The sequence below is a fragment of the Corvus cornix genome, chromosome 7, assembly GCF_000738735.6.
Source record: "Corvus cornix cornix isolate S_Up_H32 chromosome 7, ASM73873v5, whole genome shotgun sequence".
Classification (NCBI taxonomy): Eukaryota; Metazoa; Chordata; class Aves; order Passeriformes; family Corvidae; genus Corvus; species Corvus cornix.
The window spans coordinates 18,337,339-18,358,073 of NC_046337.1; the positions used below are offsets into that span (position 1 = coordinate 18,337,339).

Here is a 20,735-nt window from a genome sequence, read left to right on the forward strand (position 1 = left end):
CTCTGAATACAGATGGAAGTAAAGGAAATAAATAACAGTCTAAGCCAAAAGTGTGAAGTCCTGCAGAGGAGCTGGTACCTGGATACAGTCCTGTTTACTTCAGCATTTGTGCTTTGACTAGAAAGCCATCCTTTGGAGCAGTGGCAGGGATGGAGCTAAGTTTACTCAGTATAGTTTTTTTTTAATAAAATATATGAAGTTCTTGCACCTTTGTCTTCCAGAACATTTTTCAGGACACGAAGGAGTATAAATTACTTGGGGTTTTAGCTTCCTTTTAAATGGATGTTGTAATGCCCTGTGGTCCTTGGGCAAGTGTAATGCTCTTTGGTCCTTCGGTCCTTTTTCCTGTGTTTTCCTGTGTTTGGTTTACAAGCTCTTTGGAAATTATTTTGCTCTGTATCACCTTTCTGCTTGTAATAAGCAACTAGTTCAATAAATAACAGTAAATCCATCATGAAATGCATAGTCAAATAGTAAAAGATGCAAATGCAATAAAAAAAGATTGCTATCAGAGGAAAACAGTAATGAGTTTGTCTCTGTAAATACTGATGTTTGAAAGTCACCTTTCATGTGGAGTGTTTGTTGCAAGATGAGTGTCTTGAATTCCACACAATAATACATAGGTCACTTAGTTCATCAACTCACGGGTCATTTCTTACTTGAAGAATATCCTGTGAAATTACGCTTTCTGTACATGGTTTATAATTTGAAAGGAGCTGACCAACCTTATCTCCTGAATTGTTTACACCTACTGTTCTTGTATATTTCTGTGCATGTTTTAGTATCTGTCTGTGATTTGTTTTATTCTAAAAAATATGAATGCTAATTATCTGCTGTTATTTTGAGTTCCGATGTGGCTTTGTATTAAATATTAGTTAATGTGTAACTGGGTTTTTTCACAGAAATTCAAGGAAAATAAGAGTTTGTTCTTTCACACTTGTTTAAATTTTAATTGCCTTTTCAAGTAACAAACAAGCTTCAAGCTAAGACTTGCAGATGTTGAAAACTAGGTCATCTTGTTTATGCACAAACTCTGCTTACTGCTGCAGAGTGATGGTCTATAAAAACACATTAGAAGGATTTTCCGAGGATTAGGCAAGTCAATAAGAGTTTTGGAGTATCCTTATTGCAAGTTTCCATGAACTAACCATTATTTTTTATTAGTTATTGACCTATTGTAATTCTGGTTTTTGCTTAATTGAGTTTACTTTATTCATCCAGAATATGATAGTTAATTTTTAAGGAGACTCTTCACTAAAAATGTAAGCCATGGACTCAAACACTGGTATTTAACCAGCATTGATCCATTACTTTCCATAGTTTGATCTCATTTGTGGGGTACCTTTACACAGATCACCACAAAGAGAACAGGGTTGTGCAAAACCACATAATCATACATGGCCATTACAAAGCCATCTTTTTAGCCATGAAATGAATTTAGAACGTGGTGATTTAAGGATCCTTCCTTCTGTCACCTCATGTTAATCAGACCATATGCCATCAGCCATTCAGTTTGCTAAAGTGATGCATAAACAGGCCAACAGTTTTTGTCTTCACTGCAAAATCTTATATTTGACCATAAATCAGAAGTAGAGGGTAAGTGGTAAAAAGCTGATGTCACAACTACACATGAAAAAGGTTTTTAGTGTTGCAGCAGAAGTTTGTAAGTAGTTTGTAATGATTTTTAGATTTAAGCTGACACTTATTGAGAGAGAGTAAAAAATTTCAGAATCACAAATGGTAAACTAGGGTAAGCACAAAGGCATAGTGAGAGTTTTGAAAATTTTGTTCTTTCTTATCTGTTCTGCCTGTTCATAGCCAGAATCATCAGTGAATTGATTCTAGTGAGTTAAAGTGCAGCCTGGTTTCCTAATGAAGACCTACATGCAGCTGGGTTTTGTTTTCTTTCTGGGAATCTCTTACCATTTTATGGTAGTAATAGCAAAGATATTAAGAAAATTGTATTGGATTTCAGAGATTTTTATGTCATCTTGGCAAAGAGCACAAGAACAGAGCTTCATTTACCCCTACTAATATCCAGTCTTGTTCAGAATAAATAACACAAAGCTATATGAGAACTGAGAGAAAATTGTTAATGTTTTATTAGTCTTAACTCTTCTATATTATCTATCTCCGATTCTGTAAGTGAGAAGAAGGTTCATGCTACACTCCATATTAATACCAACTCAAGAGCCTGAGTGTTTGTCTCCGGGACATACCTTTCTTTTGTAATTTTTGTATTTTTTATTTATGTCAACTTTTTATTACTCAGAAATAGGATCAGAATAGATATCCTGGAATCTTATAGTAATGCTTGGTAGGTTGAGTATATTGCCCACGTGAAAGGCTCTCTCCATTTCCCTGCTTCCTCCTGTTCTGCTTCATATCTTCCTGTCTTCTTCTACTTTAGACACATGAATATATGTAAATAGATGATCTTGTACTATTTGTGTTTCTTTTTTATTCCATTACTTTCTGATAGTGTGTGGGGTTTACTCAAAACAGTAGAATTTTAAACTCAGTGGAGTGGTAGAAGAGGAAATGGAGAAAGTTGACTTTTTTGTTTTGAGCATTGCTCACTTAGAAAATTTATTTTATTATTTGAGATGAAATTTGCAAAAACAGCTAGGCTAGGTTGATAGAGTTCTATTTTTCACCAGATGAATGGGTTTTTAACAAAACCTTTTCTTGATGACAAATAGCTATCTCCTTTAAAGCTAAATAACTGAAAACTGGAAAGGATCCTGTTTTCATCTGAAATTGTCCATGTTTCAATGTGAATAATACTGTAGTAAGTAAATAATTATCAGTGTTGATGCCACTGCTTTCACTTTTCTTTGTGCACTGGATTCTTTGACTTCACTATGTGGTCTGCTGCGAATCCTGAATCTTACACTGCCTTCTTTCCCCTACTTCACCATGAGGGAAGAAATAACATTTCCTAGTTATTTTATTCATCACTGCTTAACAGATCAAAACATATTATAAAGAAAAGCTTGAGGCACATTTAAGAGCACATTCAATAGCAGCCAAATAACTGTCCAAGGATTAAAGCAGAATTTAACCCTTGCTAGCATTTCATTGAAGTCTTACCCATGATTGGTTTTATTCATTTATGCACAGATTTCAGTTGCATCACTCAAGAAGTTATGCAGTGCAGTCAGTACTAATGCCGTAAAGTAATTGTATAAGATCTCTTCATCTCATCTCATCTCATCTCATTCAGAATTATTAAAACAACTACACAGATATTTTTGACCATACTGGCTCCTGTGTCTTGTCAGAAGCTAGATTGGAATTGCAGGTACAGATGATATGTTGTCTTGGAACAATTAATACAGTTGGAAAAGTGGCATTTGGTCACAGAAGCCCCTTTTATGGATCTGAAAGAGAACAACAAACTTCAAAATTAAATACCATGGAGAATAATTGGTCTCAGATAATATGAGAAAGGAAATAGGTGATGCTATGGAGAGAAGCACGGAGAGAGGATATAAACAAGGAATAGAGGTGCCAAGATGATCATTTACTTGGGGATAGTAATAGGTAAATTGTAGTTTGTGGAACAAGAACGTGTTTCAGTCAGCACCAGTAGAAAAACCAGAAATAACCTAGCTTGATCTTCAAGTTCTGTTTCTTGAATTTGAATTTGGAAGGGAAGAGAAACAAACCAAACCACAAAATTTAGTGAACAATTTACTTAAGTTTGTCCAATTTGCAATCCAAGCAAATGTAATTTGTGTGCGCAGCACTGAAGCGAGACTATTATTTTAGTGCAATTTTAAAGGCATTTTCTTCAGAGAGTGCTTATAGTTGTTCAAGTTCCTCTGAAGCTACTTTTCATGTATTGTGTATTAATTTATTGCAAGGAAAATACAAGACTGTTGAATAAGCTGTGATTTTTTGTTTCCTGGGAGGTTTTATTTTGGATTGTTTTTTCCTCTTTACTGCTCTGGGGGAGATATCTTGATGGTACTTGTCCTTTTATAACAGTTGACTTGCTTTAGAGACTGTTTAGACATGTAGGTTCTGTGCCACTGATCACAACCCTTTGAGACCTGCCATTCAGCCAGTTCTTAATGCACCTCACCATCCACTTGTCCAGCCTGCACTTTCTGAGCTTGCCTAGAAAGACACTATCCCACTATGGGGGATAGTGTCAAAAGCCTTGCTGAAGTCTAGGTAGACAACATCCACTGCTCTCTCCTTGTCTATCCAGTTGGTTGTCATTGTATGAGGCAATCAAGTTAGTGAAGCATGATTTCTTTTGTTTGCTTTGTCACCTTTGTGTAATACTGCTGCATCTTTCTTTAGGAAATTTTCTGAACTGCACTTTCTTTATGTATACATAATACATGCACATAATGAGAAAAGGCAAAGTCACAGATAACTGTAGAAATTTATTTCATGTGATACTGTCATTGTGTGAAGCCTTTTTAGAATATAATTGTATTCAGATATCACACCAACACCGGTTAGGAGGCTATGACTGGTACAGGATTGTAGTAAGAATTTTAATTCAAAACCATGTCCCATATCTAGAATTTGGATTTGGAAACAATACTTAAAGTGAACTGAACCAAAAACTTGGCAGTAACTCCTCTGAAAGACTAGTAGATCAAAATCCGTGTCTTAATTTTGTTGCAGGCTTCCATTTCTGATGATACATTTCACTGAGATTAATCAATGCCCCATGATGTAACTGAGACAACACTCATAAAGTAGCAGAAACAGCTCAGGTGGATTGTAGAAATAAATATAATATATGGATATAAATATAGATTTTTCTTAGCTAAACCTGTGTCATACTTGAATTTGTGTATCTGTTATAGTACTTTATAAAAGTGGAAGAAGGTATTTTTATCTTTGAGCTGGTAGGTATAATAATTTTTTGCATGGGGAAGGCAAAATTTTGACTCACCAGGCTACCAAGCTAGTCTTCCATGAAAATTTTTAATGTCATCATTAAACCAAGAATATTACTATATTTACTAATTGCCCCCGCAACATCTCCTCCAAATCAGCTACACTGGAGGTAAAACGTGACCCAAGAAAGGTCTTCTGCTGATCTTGCTCTCCCTGTGACATAGCTTTGCACCTAGGCAGATTCATTCAAGGACTCAAAACAGTAATATGTTTGCAATGCTTTCATGTCTATCTGCTGCTAGGATTTTTATCTTTGTCTGGGTAAACAACCAAAAGCTCTGTAGACTTTTTTCTCAGTCTGAAAATATATCCCAGATGTTCATTAGAAATTTTTTTTTTCCTCTTGAAAAGCATTTTGGAGGCACATGATAAGCTATTGAGCCATACTTTCTATTGCTATTTCTTCAGACTTTTTCTCATTTTCTTAAGTGAAGCTGGCTATTTTGCTTTAGCTAGTCCATAAAGATTCCAGGTTTCTCTTCCAAGAAGGAAGCTAAATTCTCGATACTGCTGCAGAAAAATGTGAATCTCTTCCACAATACTTACACAAGTGACACACATCATGCCTCTAACAATGATGGTTTAAAATGCTATTTGCCCCTCCTTTGAGTCCATTTAATTGTTTTTATTGAAGCACCCAAATTACCTTTTGCTAAGACATAACCAGAGTTTTGATTTCTAATTGTTCAAAAAGCAAAATGTATTAGACAGGTGATGTCTCCATACTAGTGTATTACTTCTTTCTAGTAGGAATATTCCTAGGAAAGCACCTCAGTCTTACAGCTTTGCAAATAGTCATTATCATCAGAGGTGAGGAAAAGTGTCTTAATGGAATACACTGAAATAAATTACCTGTATCTAAAATAGAATCAATATTTTACTGTTAATTTTATAAAGAGTTTCCATACTTCATGACTAGAGAGAGATTTTCATTAGAGTAAGAACAAATAAAGGACATGAAGGGTGATAGAAGTTTGGGAGTTTCTGCCAGGGACCAATGTTTCATGACACTGTTGAAGTTAATCACCAATTAAACTAATATAATTTTATTATATTTTTGTGTATTAATGTAACAAAATTCCACACAGAATAGAAAGAAGAGCTGTTTGCATTTTAGAGCAGTATTTAAGCACATTTAAGATTTTTTTTTCTTTGATGGTCATAATTTTCTGGCAAGTTTTATGTATCTGTGGGGAAACCCTTTTGATGTTTGTACCATTGCCGATGCCATTTGGACTTTACCTTTAGATTGGCACTTTCTCTATGCCACGTACAATTTAACTGGCAGCCAAGGCAGTAATGAAGTTTTTACTCAGCACCTCACGACTGATCTTTCTCCCTGTTTGGAAAAGAGTCTGACTTTTATTTCTTTTTCTTTTAAAATTGTTTTTAAAATTACACTAATTTGTTATGTAGTTAACTCATAATTTATAACTGTTTTTCACAACTATAATTTATTTCAAGGTAACCAAGTTTCCAGCCTAGAGTGTCTGTCCAACTAGAATTACTATTGTAACTTGGGTAATATTCCTCTGTGGTTACTTCTTTAGGACTTACAATACTCATTGTGTATGTCTTATTTACCAGATGGTAGGTTGTATTTATGTCTCACATTTTTCATTTAGAAACCTTTTGGTAGTTTATATACAAATACAAGATGCTAATTTGTCTGTAATAAATTGTATGGTTGATAATAAAAAAGTGTGTTGTGATATATACCCACAAGATGGCAGATTAGCACATGTGACCTTTAGCATTTGAATATTGGTTTTAGACATGAAGATTTTATGTTTATTGATGCCAGAAAGCCTTTGTCTGCCTGTTAAATGGGTATATGTTGGAAGGAGAGTGACTACGGGCAGAGCACATGAGCACCTCGCCTTTGTCAGTTGTAAGGATTAGACAAAATGGAACCAATTAGTATCTGAGAGCACTGAAGCACTCTTAATTTCTCCTGAATGTATCAAAACGATGCCTTTCTGCTAACCACTTGAAAGATAAAATGTTTGCTGTTTACAAATGATGTAGTAAATGATGCAAGAACATCTGATGTAATGCCCACCTATGACAAGGTGTCTCAGTGGAGGAGGGAAAAGCTGAGGATGTCATCTACCTAGGGATTACTGAAGCCTTTGACACTGTTTTCCACCTCATTCTCCTGGAGAATCTGGCTGCTCCTGACTTGGATGTGTGTACTTTTCTCTGGGTAAAAAACTGGCTGGGTGGCTGGGCCCAGAGAGTGGTGGGGAATGGAGTTCAGTCCAGGGCTCAGCACTGGCACCAATACTGTTCAATATCTTTTTTGATGATCTGAGCAAAGGGATCAAGTGCATCCTCAGTCAGCTTGCAGATGACACCAAGTTGGATGGGAGTGTTGATCTACTTGAGAGCAGGAAGGGTCTGCAGAGGGATCTGGGCAGGCTGGATTGATGGGCTGAGGCCGATTGCCTGAGGTTCAGCAAGGGAAGGAGCCAGGTCCTGCAACTTGGGGCAGAAAAACTCCAGGCAGTGCCATAGGCTTTTGGGACAGAGTGACTGGAAAGCTTTTCAGGCCGAAAAGGACCTGGGTTGTATTGGTTGACAGCAGCTGAACTTGAGCCAGTGTGTGCCCAGGTGGCCAAGAAGGCCAGTGCCATCCTGACCTGTATCAGCAATAGTGTGACCAGCAGGACCAGGGCTCTGACTGACACCATGTACAGGGCACTGGTGAGGCCACACCTGGAATCCTGTGTTTAGTTTTGGGCCTCTCTCTCTCCAAGAAATACATGGAAGTGCTGGAGCCCATCCAGAGAAGAGCCAGCACATGTGAGTAGACCCATAAGAGATCCAGGTATGTAGTGGCATTTGCCCCTATAGGAAAACAGAGGTCCGGCCCAATTCAACAGTACAGCCTCAGAAATCTTATGTACTGTCTCTGATGGTGAATCTAAACCACAAAACAGAGAATTCTGCAGCTTGCTTTTTAATCCTCACCCTCCAGTTCACCCATTTCAGGGAACTTGCTGAACACTGAAAATCCTTACCAGTCTGCATTTCTTTCCTGGGGAAACCCAGTGTGCTGGAAAGATAAGAGAAAGGAGATACTCCCACTGTGTCTTACCCAGTGCAAGCTCAGCCTGAGGTAGGGGCATGCAGCCACATCTGAGAGCTGTGAGGTGCTGCCTAATGTATGCATAACCTGAAGTACAGTCTAGATATCTGGGATAAGGAAGAGGAAATGCTCTGCTCCCATTCTATTTAGGCTGTCTCCTTTCTTTGCTGGGATGAATTTCAGCTGCTTGTTTCGTTATTTATAATGTTTACTGCTTCCCTTCACTGAGCTGTATCGCGCTAGTAATTTAGCCAGTTTCTCTGTGATTTTTGGTCAGCTGATGTTTGGAGTCAGTACCAAAACAGGCAAAATGCTGCAAGCTGGACATTGTTAACAGCAGGAAAGCAGTATTTAATAGTATGTGTGCATTTTCACTGGAATAAAAGCAATGTGTGTTAACAGTTGCAGCCTATTTTAAATTCTGTTTCTGTAATGTCTACATTTTCAGCTTTTGGTCATAAAGCATCCATTTTTATGATTTTATGACTAAAATTGCATTTTGAAGAGTGAGAAGCATGTTAATTTATGAAGATTTTTATGCCACTTTGTTTTATTGATTCATTTTCATAAGCCATTATTAATAAATCTGTAACTTTCTTAAGATTTTATATTTTTAAAAGTGTTGTCATTTTCTTTGGTTTCTGTTCAAGTCAGGCTAGTCGGAAATGTGCTGTATGCATTCAGCAGCAGCAAAACAAAGCTTTGCATTCTGGCTCATTGCCTCCATTGCAGGGGCAGACAGGTGGTGATGTCTTGTCACCATGACTACACACAGCCCTTAGGGAGGGCTCTTGTAAGATGATAGTAATTCCTAAGTGGGGGGAAGGGCATGAAGATACTCTCCTTCTAGCTGTGGGTTCTTTTGTATGGGTTACACATGATTACGTCTACCCTGTCTGCTCTATTATGTGCATGCGTCCTCCCTGAAATGCAGGAATGGGAAAGAATTGATCGCTGCAGACAGCGAGATAGGGGCTGCTTGCATTTGCCATTTGAAATCTTTACTGGATTGGAAAGGCAGGAGGACACTCGCAGTTGGACTGCCGGAGCTTTTGCATTGTATTGACCAAAGGTTTTCCGAGTGAGGCACTTCAGAAGGGAAGGTATACCTATATGCTGAGGTGAAAGTATTTTAATACAGCAGTGATTTAAGGTCATTGGTCTGAATAGGAAGGGAGAGCTCTGTGGCTATGACCACTTCTACCAGCAGAAAGTAGACACATATGGTGGGAAATGTTTAATGAGAATAAACAGGAAAAGTCCTTCAGCTCAGTCTTCCCTCAGTATGTCCCAGCAATTTAGGTAAGTAGAAATATGAAGTTGAGCTTTACTTAGGACACACAGACTTTCGCTTGTGAGAGAGGCCTTACAGCATTTTCAGTGATGAAATATGGTTTGACCTTGTTGATGTCATAGCAGAAAAATGGGATTGCATCTTCTTTGGCTTCAGATTCAAGTGGGTCATAAAAGTGCCACCTAGTGAATTATCAGTATTTTCCTTCTACAGGTTTCGTATGGCCTGACCTGGAGCAGCCTCATTTAAACTTCTGCAATCTGCCAAGATCACAGCTGGAGTTGGAGTTGCTGCAGGATGCTTGTTGTTTCAATTCCAGTCCTCCTTTGCAGCAGCACAGGTAAAACACCTCTGCTACAGGAGGAAGTGAAGTGCTTGCGTAAGGACATGGAAACTTGAGAGGTAAAGAAGAGAGTTACCATAACCTCAAAAAAAGTAAAGGACTGTCAGAGTCTGACAGTCTTGAAGGGTACAGAACAAGATAAATGAAAGATGGGAATTTTTGTGGTTTACATGAATGAAATTTTATAGTAAGGACCATACAGCTGTCACTCTGTATGTCTACACATAATATCTAGTGAAGATGAGTTGTGGAAAAGAGTTTGTTATCTGTAGTGTTATTAATATTATTCGGTGCTGGAGTTTTCAGCCTAAAGTTCAGCCAGGAATGCTGTACACAGACAACAGGAAGATGTCCCTGTTTCAAATTAACGTAGGCTGACATAAAGAGGGAAAGTATAGAGCTCTGGGAGAGTAAAGATGGAAAGAAACCCTACGATTTTAATGGGGAATTAATTAGAGCGATTTGGCTAAATGGAAGAACGGACTCCAGCTAGTACTTCCTTGAAGTGTTTAAGTCCCCATGTTAAATGAGAGTTACTATCTGGATCTTAGTTTCCCAAGGGAAGCAGCTCTGTGTATGTTTTCAGTGCTGTAGAGCAGTGTGGGAGCAGTGGTGAGCTGCAGAGAACAATTGGTCTTCTTTGTACTCCATCTTCAGATGAAGCCTTTCCTTCACTCTGCTGTTTGTTCCTAATGATTCAGGAACAGAAAAAAGCAGTGACCTAGAAAATATAGGAATATCGTTTTACTGTAAAATATTTACAATCTCTAGCTTCAGCTAGACAAATTCTGCAGAATGTGAATTGGGAACAGCTAAGCCAGTAAAACAGCATTGTCAGTTACATATTTTTATCTGAAGCAAAACAAAGAGCTTATATATTCTTGTATGTATGAAGAGTCTGTAAAATAGAAATAGAATTGTTAGAACAAGAAATACAGGCTCACAAAATCACTTTGAGAATTTACTACTCAGCCATTAAATTGCCCTGCCTGTTTCATTAACAGCATAAATCACCTAGCTAAAAATGTTGCATGCTGTGGACAATTCTGGGATTAACTAAACAATAGGGAGCTTTGTATTTTAGCTACCTACTAAGTTTTAGGACTTGTTTTGCATGACAATCATGAAGACATGCAAGGTGTCAGTGTCAGAGTTGTGGTGAACTCAGATCACAGTACAAAAATAGGCTAATTGTTCTGGATCTAGGAACTGAGAGTTCCCCTACAGGGCTGCCCAATGGACACCAAGTACCCCTTACAGCTATTTGCACTCAGTATGTATTTCCATGTATATGGGCAGCAAGAAGGGTGTTGCTTCATATCTCCATTTGGAACTCTTGAAATTCTGCTGTGTGTGAGGAACCCAGAGGGCATGAGTAGAGGATGTAGGTAATTGAAATACTTCTGCTGCCTGTTGCACAACCTGGGTGCACCAGGTAATTTATTCTCATTTTTTTACCAAAGAAGAAAAGGAAAAAAAAGTAGTGTGCTAAATGGAGCAGTTATAGCTTTTTATGTCTAAAACATACAATTGAAAATACATGTGTAAATTAGAGTCTAGGTTAAAATGCTGCATTATGAAGTGAAGATAACAGTAAAATAAAAATCATTGCTTGTCCTAATTTCTGAACAGACTCTGCAACACATGAATTAAGGATGTGCCTGGTGCAGATGGGAGATGTTAGTAACATCCTTTCTATGCAGCGCACATTCATGGAAGTAGCATATGCTCTGCCACTTTTGTCTCTTGTCGCTTTCAGAGTTTGAAAAGAATGTGCTGTTCCCTGGACTTGCAGTAGCAAAATCCCATCCAAAGAATAAATACCTATGATAAGTGTCCCACATGTTAGGATCTGACTATGCCAATTAAAACTACTATCCCTTTCACCTTCTGTATATTTTTGTGTTTATGTAATTCATTTATTAGTTCTTAGTTGAGAGAGAGAATTTATACAACTTTCCCACTGCATGCTTTTACATGCTTCTCAGATCTTTCTCTGCTTATTTGCATGAAGAGGTAAGATAAGGCCTTTGATATTCTGCAGAGACAAAATCTGTTATTTTTTTCTGGGTCAATCAATTTCCTTCCTTAGATCGGAGCTGGGATCTCTGAAGTGTATACCAGGACTGAGCTTCCTGCAGTCATAAAATTAGACCGATCACTGTCATCCCCCTGTAACAGCAACAAGAGGAAAATTTGAAGAAGTGTAAATTTTTGTCGCTGTTCAATTCAGTCAATCAGTTCCAAATCTCTGGGAAAGAAATTCATAATACAACTTAGAGTGTTTGTGTGACATAATTAAAAAACCTGTGCATGTTATATTTGAAAATAGCTGCTATTATATGAAATGTTAAACTGCTTCTTTTGGTTTGCTGGATTTGATATCACTGCATTAGACCGAGAGAAAAATGGCATGACCCCCTTCGATTTAGGATGACCCATTTCACTCATTAAGGCTGTACTTTGCTTGTACTTTGCGGTAAGCATGTAGCTGGGGCTATGCCTTCTGAAAGCAAACCAAACACTTCTAAATCAGGAAAATGGTGAGGCAGAGTGTTTATGATCCATGTACCGACTATCGGGGTTTTAGAATAAAGAGTAAATATCCCTATGATACTGAAATTCCTGTTATGTAAAAAACCAATAATACTATGTAAGGTCTGCTAAGTGCTTTTTACATTTTTTATGTGTGTTTCCTATAAAAACAATGAATACTTTTAGGGGTGATAGTGTTTTCCCTGTTACCCCTTAATGTAGGTTATGAGAAAAAAACCATGAAGTGGCTTTTATTATACAGGAAATGTACTTGAAGTGTAGAATGTTTGGGAATGAATGCCTCCTTTACTGCTATAAATTGTTCATGATATGTCTTTTCATATATGCATCAAACATAGCACTTGCTGCAGAGATGCATGTGATTTGTCTTCTCTCCTGAGAGATGGTAATTGGCTTCAGTTTACTTAGGCTACTGCAGTGCAATTTATTTTCTTAGCTTAGGCAAGCCTCATGTTGCAGTATGTTTTCTTCTATGAGGGTGCAGTATTTAATTTGTAAAGTGGTGCAGAGTATGTGTTACATTACAAAGATGAAGCACATCCCTGCTCTGTGGTGTTTAGTGGAAACAGATCACAGCACTTCACCATCCCCCTTTACCTTATCTTGTCTTATTATTAAATTGTACGTGATTTAATCATGATCTTTTAGAAAACATCCATTGTAACTAGCTCAGTAATTTGAACACGTGGCTAATGAACTCTGCTTGCTATTTGCTTTGTCTACTTATAGTTATTTCTGTTGTTTTGAGCTTCACTCACATGGTTATTTCTCTTTTCCAAGCGTTGTCTTTTTCTAGATAGCCAAACATTCTTCATAATGGCAAAAAAGTAGAAAATAATACAAACTTATTTTAAGTGTAAGATTTTGTTGTTAGTCCAGTAATCTTTCCTGCTCGGATTTCTTTTTGTTTTTTCCATTTTATCTATCTAGATGAAGAAATAAAGAGATGAACATGAAAATCACAACAAGTAGAACTTAAAGAGAGTTAAGCTCGGAAATATAAAAATCTTCACACAATTTTGACATTTAATGTAGCAATAATAATAATGTATCGTGTAAGTTATATACTAGTGATGAACCATCTGGGCAAGGGCTGTCCTGATTTTTTAATTCCCATCATGATTTTATCTTCCAAAGGATTTAATTTTTTTTTCAATAAAGTACAGTATGCAATTTATAATGGACTGAGAAGTGCTGAGTACTCACCATTTCCTTTAATGCAATAATGAATTTCACAATAAATACATTTGCCTACTCAGGATCCTAACTTCCCATAGTGGCAGTCCTGCTTGTCTTTATTGTGGCCAGTCTGCTCCTACTTGAAGGAAGTGGTTGGGGTTTTTTTCCACCACACACTGGTCTTTCCTCCTTTGTTAAAATTTCTTCAGTGCTGAATTAGCTTCAGTTAATTCTGCAAGCTCATTACTCTTTTATGACTGTGCAAGCTAGTACTGCTGCATTAGCTCATGTGAGGCACTGGGACTTCTGGGAACACTTCCTTGGGAACAGCATTAAGCAGTGCTGCCCTATGAATTAATTTGTAATGTACTGAACAGGAATATGTCTCCTTTCCAGGCATCCATGTGGAAATTTTTTCATCTGAAAACTCATTAAGGAAAAGTACCAAGTAATATACTAGGAGAGTGACTTGGCTCTACTGTCAGCATTACTAATGCTCTCTTTTTGGCAATACGTGACAGATAAGAAGTTTAATACAGAGTGGAAGGCATTTTGTCTGTGGTTGGACATGTTGAAAATTCACCTGGACATGGGTCAGTATAGTCATACAGCGAGGATTTTAGGAGCTAATAATATAAGGAATCTTCCTTTGCTGACTGGAAACAAAGGAGGACTAACAGTGGGAAAGGACTACAAGCGCACTATGGCAGTAATATAAAACTATGCTTGACTGGAATAGCCATCACTACTGGCTTGCCTAGTAGCATGTAAAGAGTTCTTTCAAGTGGCATTTCCATTCAAATGCATTGGAAGCATAGGAGAGGAGTAGTGTGAGGTTTAAATTGTACAAATTCAACTGATTTCTGTGTAAAAAGGAATAGGTAGGAGGGAAGAAGTTGTTCACAGAAGCAGCAAAGGGTAATTAGGAGGACATAAACTCCCTCAAAGAAGTGAGCCTCTTTCCTGACCTGGTTGAACCAAGACCCTCAGCCATTTCTGCTGGTCCATGCCAAAAGCATTGCCAATGTTTTCGCACATACTGTGCTTGGTAATGAAGATGGATACAATAACCTTACTTTTACAGAGTACTGTAAGAGACTCCAGGTTCTGGAAAATGAATGATGAACTGTCATTCCTCATCAGAACACTTGCCAACCTGTTCACAGAGCAAAAGTTCTGCAGATTTTAGATGCTGGTTTAAACAGGTAATATGAAAAAATAAGAGTAAAATGAAATTGTTAGTTTTCAGGAACCAAAGAAGCAGAAGAGCTCCAAAAGTCTCTGGAAGTAAATTGAATCATTTATAAGGTTAGATGAGTTAGTCAGAGGAGCAGTGGAATAAATAATGTACGTAACTTTGACTTCAAGAATGTACATACTGACATTAACACAAGTTAGAGGATTTTCTCATTTAGGCCTACAGGCCAGGTGCTTGTAAGGATGCCCAGACAACTAGGGAAGGCCATATCTTGAGCTTTAAACCTGTATTCTAAGAGGGCCAGAGACCAGCTCCAAGATCTAAGGGTATGAGCAGGCTACACAAATCTGCATGTTCTTAGTAAGGCATTTTTCTGGTGCAGGGAAAGCTGTTCAGATAAGCACACCATGTGATGAGTGAACAACTGCCTCATGCGTTGGGTTCAAAGGGTTGTAATGAATGGGATGACATAAAGCTGGTGACCTGTCACTAGTGGGGTTCCACAGGGCTCCATTTTACGCCCTGTTCTCTTAAACATTTCATAAACAACTTGGATGCAGGACTGGAAGGGATATTAAGCAAGGTCACAGAAGATACAAAACTGGGAGGACCTCTTGACTCCCTTGAAGGCAGGAAGGCCCTGCAGAGAGACCTCAACAAAATAGAGGACTGGGCAATCACCAACCATATAAATTTCAGCAAGGGAAAGTGCTGGATTCTGCACCTGGGATGGAGCAACCCTGGATGTATAGACAGACTGGGGATGAGGTGCTGGAGAGCAGTGCCGCAGAGAGGGATCTGGGGGTCCTGGTCAACAAAAAGTTGTAAATATGAGTCAGCAGTGCCCTGGCAGCCAGGTGGGCCAAGCGTGTCTGGGGGCCATTAGGCACAGCACCTGGGCAAGGGAGGGATTGTCCAACTCTGCTCTCCACTGGGGCAGCCTCACCTTGAATATTATGTGCAGTTTTGGTCACTGCAATATAAGAAAGACATGAAGCTATTGGAAAGTGTCCAAACGGGGACAATGAAGATGGTGAAGGGCCATGTGGAGAAGCCATATGGGGCGTGGCTGAGGGCACTTAGTTGAGCCTGGAGGATACCGAGGGTAGACCTCACTGCAGTCTACAACTTCCTCGTGAGGGGAAGAGGAGGGGCAGCACTGATCTCTTCTCTGTGGTGACCAGTGACAGGACCTAAGGGAAAGGCTGGAAGTTATGTCAGAGGAGGTTTAGGTTGGGTATTAGAAAAAGGCTCTTCACCCAGATGGTGGTTGGGCACTGGAATAGGCTCACCAGGGAAGTGGTCACAGCACCAAACCTGACAGAGTTCAAGGAGATTTGGACAATGCCCTTGGGCAGGAGTTGGACTCAATGATCCTTGTGGGTCCCTTTCAACTCAGCATTTTCTATGATTCTGTGAAGTATGGCTTCCTTATCGCATGATAGTCCAACTCAGAGACAGCTGCAGCAGCTGCTGATGCTCAGTGTATTAGATATTTGAATAGACTGTAGTGTTACAGTGTTCCATCAGTTATTTTGTGGTTATATGAGCTATTTAATATTTAGCCAAAATATGGTTAATATGGCATAATATCCACAGACTAAGGAACACTGAAAACAAGCCAGTGCGAAATCTCCAGGAATATTGTACTTACTGTGAATTTTGAAATATAATAATATATTTTAAATTCAATAATATGATAATGTGTTTCAATGTCCTAAATTTTTCTACCCTTGAACAGCTTGATGACATCCATATTAAGTCAAGCCATGTTACCATTTAACATCCGGATATTTTGGTTATGAACACTACTTGGCGCAGTTGAGTGTCAGTGTTATCCCTTACTTGTGAGATCAAGTGAGATGGTATTTATTACTTTTGAGAATTACTGGAATAAAAAGAATCACTGTATAACTAAAACCAGCTTTTATCTGTTTGCAATGAGCCCTTTGGCTGAATGTTATATGAGACCAAACAAAAAAACTTTATTGGAGAGTTTGTTTGCATATTCAAGACTCATAAAACATGGACAGCTTTTTTAGCAGTACTGAGCAGTGCCTTTATGGCTGAGAAGGGCTCTTGAGGGTTGAGAGGACATTCTGGGGCAGAATTGTGTAGGTGTCCAGTTTTATTCCCAGAAAATATGCTGATAAACAAAGAAGTAGAAATAAATGGAGTTTGATCAAAGTTCTCAGATTTTTTTTATAATTATTTTATGTAGAAGTTAAAATGTGAAGAATAAGGTGTTTAGCTCTAGGGAAAAAGAAAGCAATCTTTTGCACCAAAGTCAGTTTTTATCTTGCTTTAACCAACAGAAGGTCAGAAACAAAGCAAAATAAACACAATTAAAAAAAAAGAAATCTTTATTTTTTGGCTCATATGTAATATTGTTTGCGTTGTTTATGATAATTACAATTTCCTGCATGCATTTCACCAACACATTACAAGTCAAAAGCATTTGTAAAAGAAAGTTTCTACATTTAATGTTAGCTTGTGTATGAAACACAAAATGTCCTGATGTCCTCAATTATACAAATGTGCCATTTTTTTCTTGGGAAATATTTTATTTGTACAAGCCTAGTGCACTGTGATTCAAAAAAGAATAAGAATAGACTATGTAAACAGACACTGCAGGATAGCAACGATTTAATCAACTATGAGACTTTCTCGGAACTTCTGATGCAAACAGTGCTAGAAATTCGTACATTCCCCTAATGCTTTCTTTGCTATGTCCTGTAACTATTTGGAAACAAGCTGGGTTCCAGATTTACACAATTTACTTCACATTGGAATATATGTAAATATATTATTAAAACAAGATAGTCTACAAATACTCACTTTTTTTCTCATAGTGTGATGATGTCAGTTTGGAATTACTGTGGTTAGAAAATAAGCCAAGTGAATGAGGAAAGAAATATAAGAAACAGCAATCTAAACTCGAAGACACTTTTCTTATATACAGAACTGTTGCCAAATGGTATGTCTTTACATTATTTATATATGGTAACCACATTGTCAACAGGTTTAATAGTTTGCAATATGGCCTGTACAGTCTGATTCTACACCATATAGCAGCCACTTCAAATTTAAAATGCAAAACTAAAAAAGCTCATAAATAGCTGCAAACTATTGCTTGATGATTTGAAAGAATGAGGTCTGGTTGGACAACTTGATTCACTTCATCACTGACACATGGTTTCCTATCGTGGAGACTGTGGACAGTGGAAGGAGCAAAGTACAGCAGCAAAAGCATTGACATGCATCAGTGATACTCTCCTAACTATCTATGACATAGGATACAACATGTCCTGTTGAGCTCTTGCAAATTAACCATACTGTGGTACATATCTGATGCGATTCAATGCGGCAAAGCCATTTAATTCTATGGTCAAATATGCACAACAGTATATTGTTAATATTTACATGGAAAAGGGTATTTTATGGATTCACTGGATGTTGGAGATAATGAGAGAAGACAGTAACCAAAGAATACTCCAGGAAAAAAGTAAGAGCTGTTCAAAAAAAAAAAAAAAAAAGGAACTCCCAGATATAATTTGGTGAAGCTATTTTTCAAGTGCAGAAACCGCACAATATTTTTTGAGCTGTAAATATTTTAACATAAACAAGAACTTGTTAATGTTTAATGATTCACATAAAAATAAGTCATTGCAGATTCCTGTAAATTAGAGGAGACTCTCCAGGCACATTAATCTGGATGCGCATAATCTCATAATCTGGATGCAGCCATACAAGTAGTTAGAATACCTCAAATTTAAGAGCAACCCTGAAACATGAAAGTTCTTAAAATCTTCAGCTTTGTGCAACGTCATATTTTTATTTATGCATGATTGACAAGTGCAGCATGTCTATGCAAATCACTTCTATCTGTTATTTATAGAGAATCTGATAGTAGAACTCCTGGTCCTCATACCTCTTTCCCCAACATAAAACCTATTACAAAAATAGTCACATATAATAGTAAACAACCTGTGAATTAAAAAATGATAAATACACTAATACAGTTTTTGTAAAAATATGACAGATGTGGCAGTTGCATTACAAACAGTGAAGAGAATTACTGTTCTACATGATGTGGAACATAAAGTATCCTTTTGCACTCATTTCATGCTCCGTCTTCTCTATGGAGCCACCTTTTCCCTTATTCTTAGCAGTGTCAGCTGTAGTGAAAACAGTAACCTCTTGTCAAGTTTTTTACCCTGATTAACAGAGTCACAGTTTGATGATGGAGGTTCACTGTTTTGTTATAGGCACTGACCTTAAGTATATATATAATGTATATATATATGCACACACACACGCACACACACACACATATATGTGTAAAAACTGTCAGTTTGGCATAAATCTCCTGCAGGAGTCCAGTTGATGCTTCATTCTCAAAGACTGTAAACAAGTTGCCCCATTAACAAAATTCTTACACCATTATTTTTTATTTTCCCTGATGTCTTTACCTTTGTAGTTCTTTTCTGCTTTATCTTTTTCATATTTTTCTTTGTCTGGCTTTGTTACACTGTCATAAGAGGGTGGGGAAGTTGTAGAACTCTCATCCGTTTTTTCTGGAGTGGAGTTCCCTTTTAGTTTATTAATAATTATCTCTTTTATAATGTGTCCATCTCCCTCTTTGTTTTTATTTCTATTATATAGACTAGACACTTGTTTAACTTTTAGCCTTAAAAGGTGACGTCTGTAAGCACGCTGAATGATGACAGCAGACACCTCCTCCTGTTTTCGTTTCAATGTGGTTGTAATTGGTTCATAGGAGACTTTAGAAGGATTGGCTGCCATAAACCGATCTTCCATCTGTATTCTGAGGGCGTCCATCTCCCCACTTTCCCCCAATACACGCTTTGTGAAAGCAAACAAGATGTCAAGGCAGTGAATTCTGTCACCGCTCACCATGGGCAGATCCATTGCAATAAGCTGGACTTTGTTTGGTTTTGCTATGAGAAGAGGTGGATCTAATGAAGCTGCAAAATCTGATAATTTACTATATTCTATGAATTGTGTTGCATCAGGATCAAACTTCTCCCAGACTTCATAGAACATCTCAAAGTCATCCTCACTCAAGGGTTCAGCGCTTTCTTCAGTAGCAACACTGAAGTTCTCCAAAATCACAGCGATGTACATGTTCACCACTACCAGAAAGGATATGATAATGTAGCTGACAAAGAAGAAAATCCCAACAGAAGGGTTGCCACAGTCACCTTTCACAGAACTCCCTGGATGATCTTTATGGGGGTCACAGTCTGGCTCCCCACTGTTAAGGATCGGGGCGAGCAAACCATCCCAGCCCGCGGACGTGGTGATCTGAAACAGGCAGATCATGCTGTTGCCAAACGTTTCAAAGTTGAACATGTCATCAATCCCAACTTCCCTCTTGACATAGGCAAAGTTGGACATGCCAAATATGGCATAGATGAACATGACCAGGAAGAGCAGCAGCCCAATGTTGAACAAAGCTGGAAGAGACATCATCAGAGCAAAAAGCAGAGTGCGGATTCCCTTAGCGCCCTTAATGAGGCGCAGGATTCGACCGATTCTGGCAAGTCGGATGACTCTGAATAGTGTGGGGGATACGAAGTACTTCTCAATCATCTCAGCTAAGAACATACCTAGAAAAAGAAAGTGAATAATTAAAATACAATTTAAAATTAATTAATTACCTATAGAAAGATTTATTTATTGCTATCTCCAAAACAATCAGTATAGGGATTCTATGTTATAGCAAAAAATTATAGAAGTTATTACATTTTATTGAAAGCTGTTATTAAGGTGAAAGCATCTTCCTTATGTTGAAATGTTATCCTAGAGAAGGTAAATAAGTAAAATAAAGACTACTTGTGGCAAGTAGGTAGTGCCTGTCTAAACAGGTAGTTCTTAAAACAGTTGGGATGGGGAAGTTTATGTCTTAGATACAGTTAATTCTTGAAGCTGAGCCTATAATCACTGCCTTTTATGAAGGACGACATTGGCTTAATTTCCGAAAATCAGAGATTTCTTTAACACATTTACATTGTATCAACACAATCTTTCTCAGATGTATCACTCATTTGCACCTTGGGCAATCACTAGGTTTGAACTGACAAATCTGAGTTAGCAAAAGTAAAAAGAAATCTCACCCATTTCA

General features: G+C 37.8%; 1 protein-coding gene and 1 long non-coding RNA gene across 4 annotated transcripts in view; one reads left to right on the plus strand and one right to left on the minus strand.

Moving 5' to 3' along the window:
* Window positions 1-8,889: 8,889 nt before the first annotated feature.
* LOC104693917 lies at window positions 8,890-13,495 on the plus strand. The gene is made up of 3 exons (XR_752661.4): window positions 8,890-9,120; window positions 9,525-9,713; window positions 11,747-13,495. It is a non-coding gene; the product is annotated as an uncharacterized LOC104693917 (long non-coding RNA).
* A 3,437-nt stretch (window positions 13,496-16,932) lies between these two features.
* Window positions 16,933-20,735, minus strand: part of LOC104693916 (sodium channel protein type 2 subunit alpha-like) — a 70,602-nt gene continuing 66,799 nt past the window's right edge. For all 3 annotated transcript variants that reach the window (XM_020584997.2, XM_010406863.4, XM_020584998.2), the window contains exon 29: window positions 16,933-20,220. In XM_020584997.2, coding sequence (XP_020440586.2) covers window positions 19,031-20,220 — 1,190 coding nt within the window. In that variant the 3' untranslated portion in view covers window positions 16,933-19,030. The remainder of the gene's footprint in view (window positions 20,221-20,735) is intronic.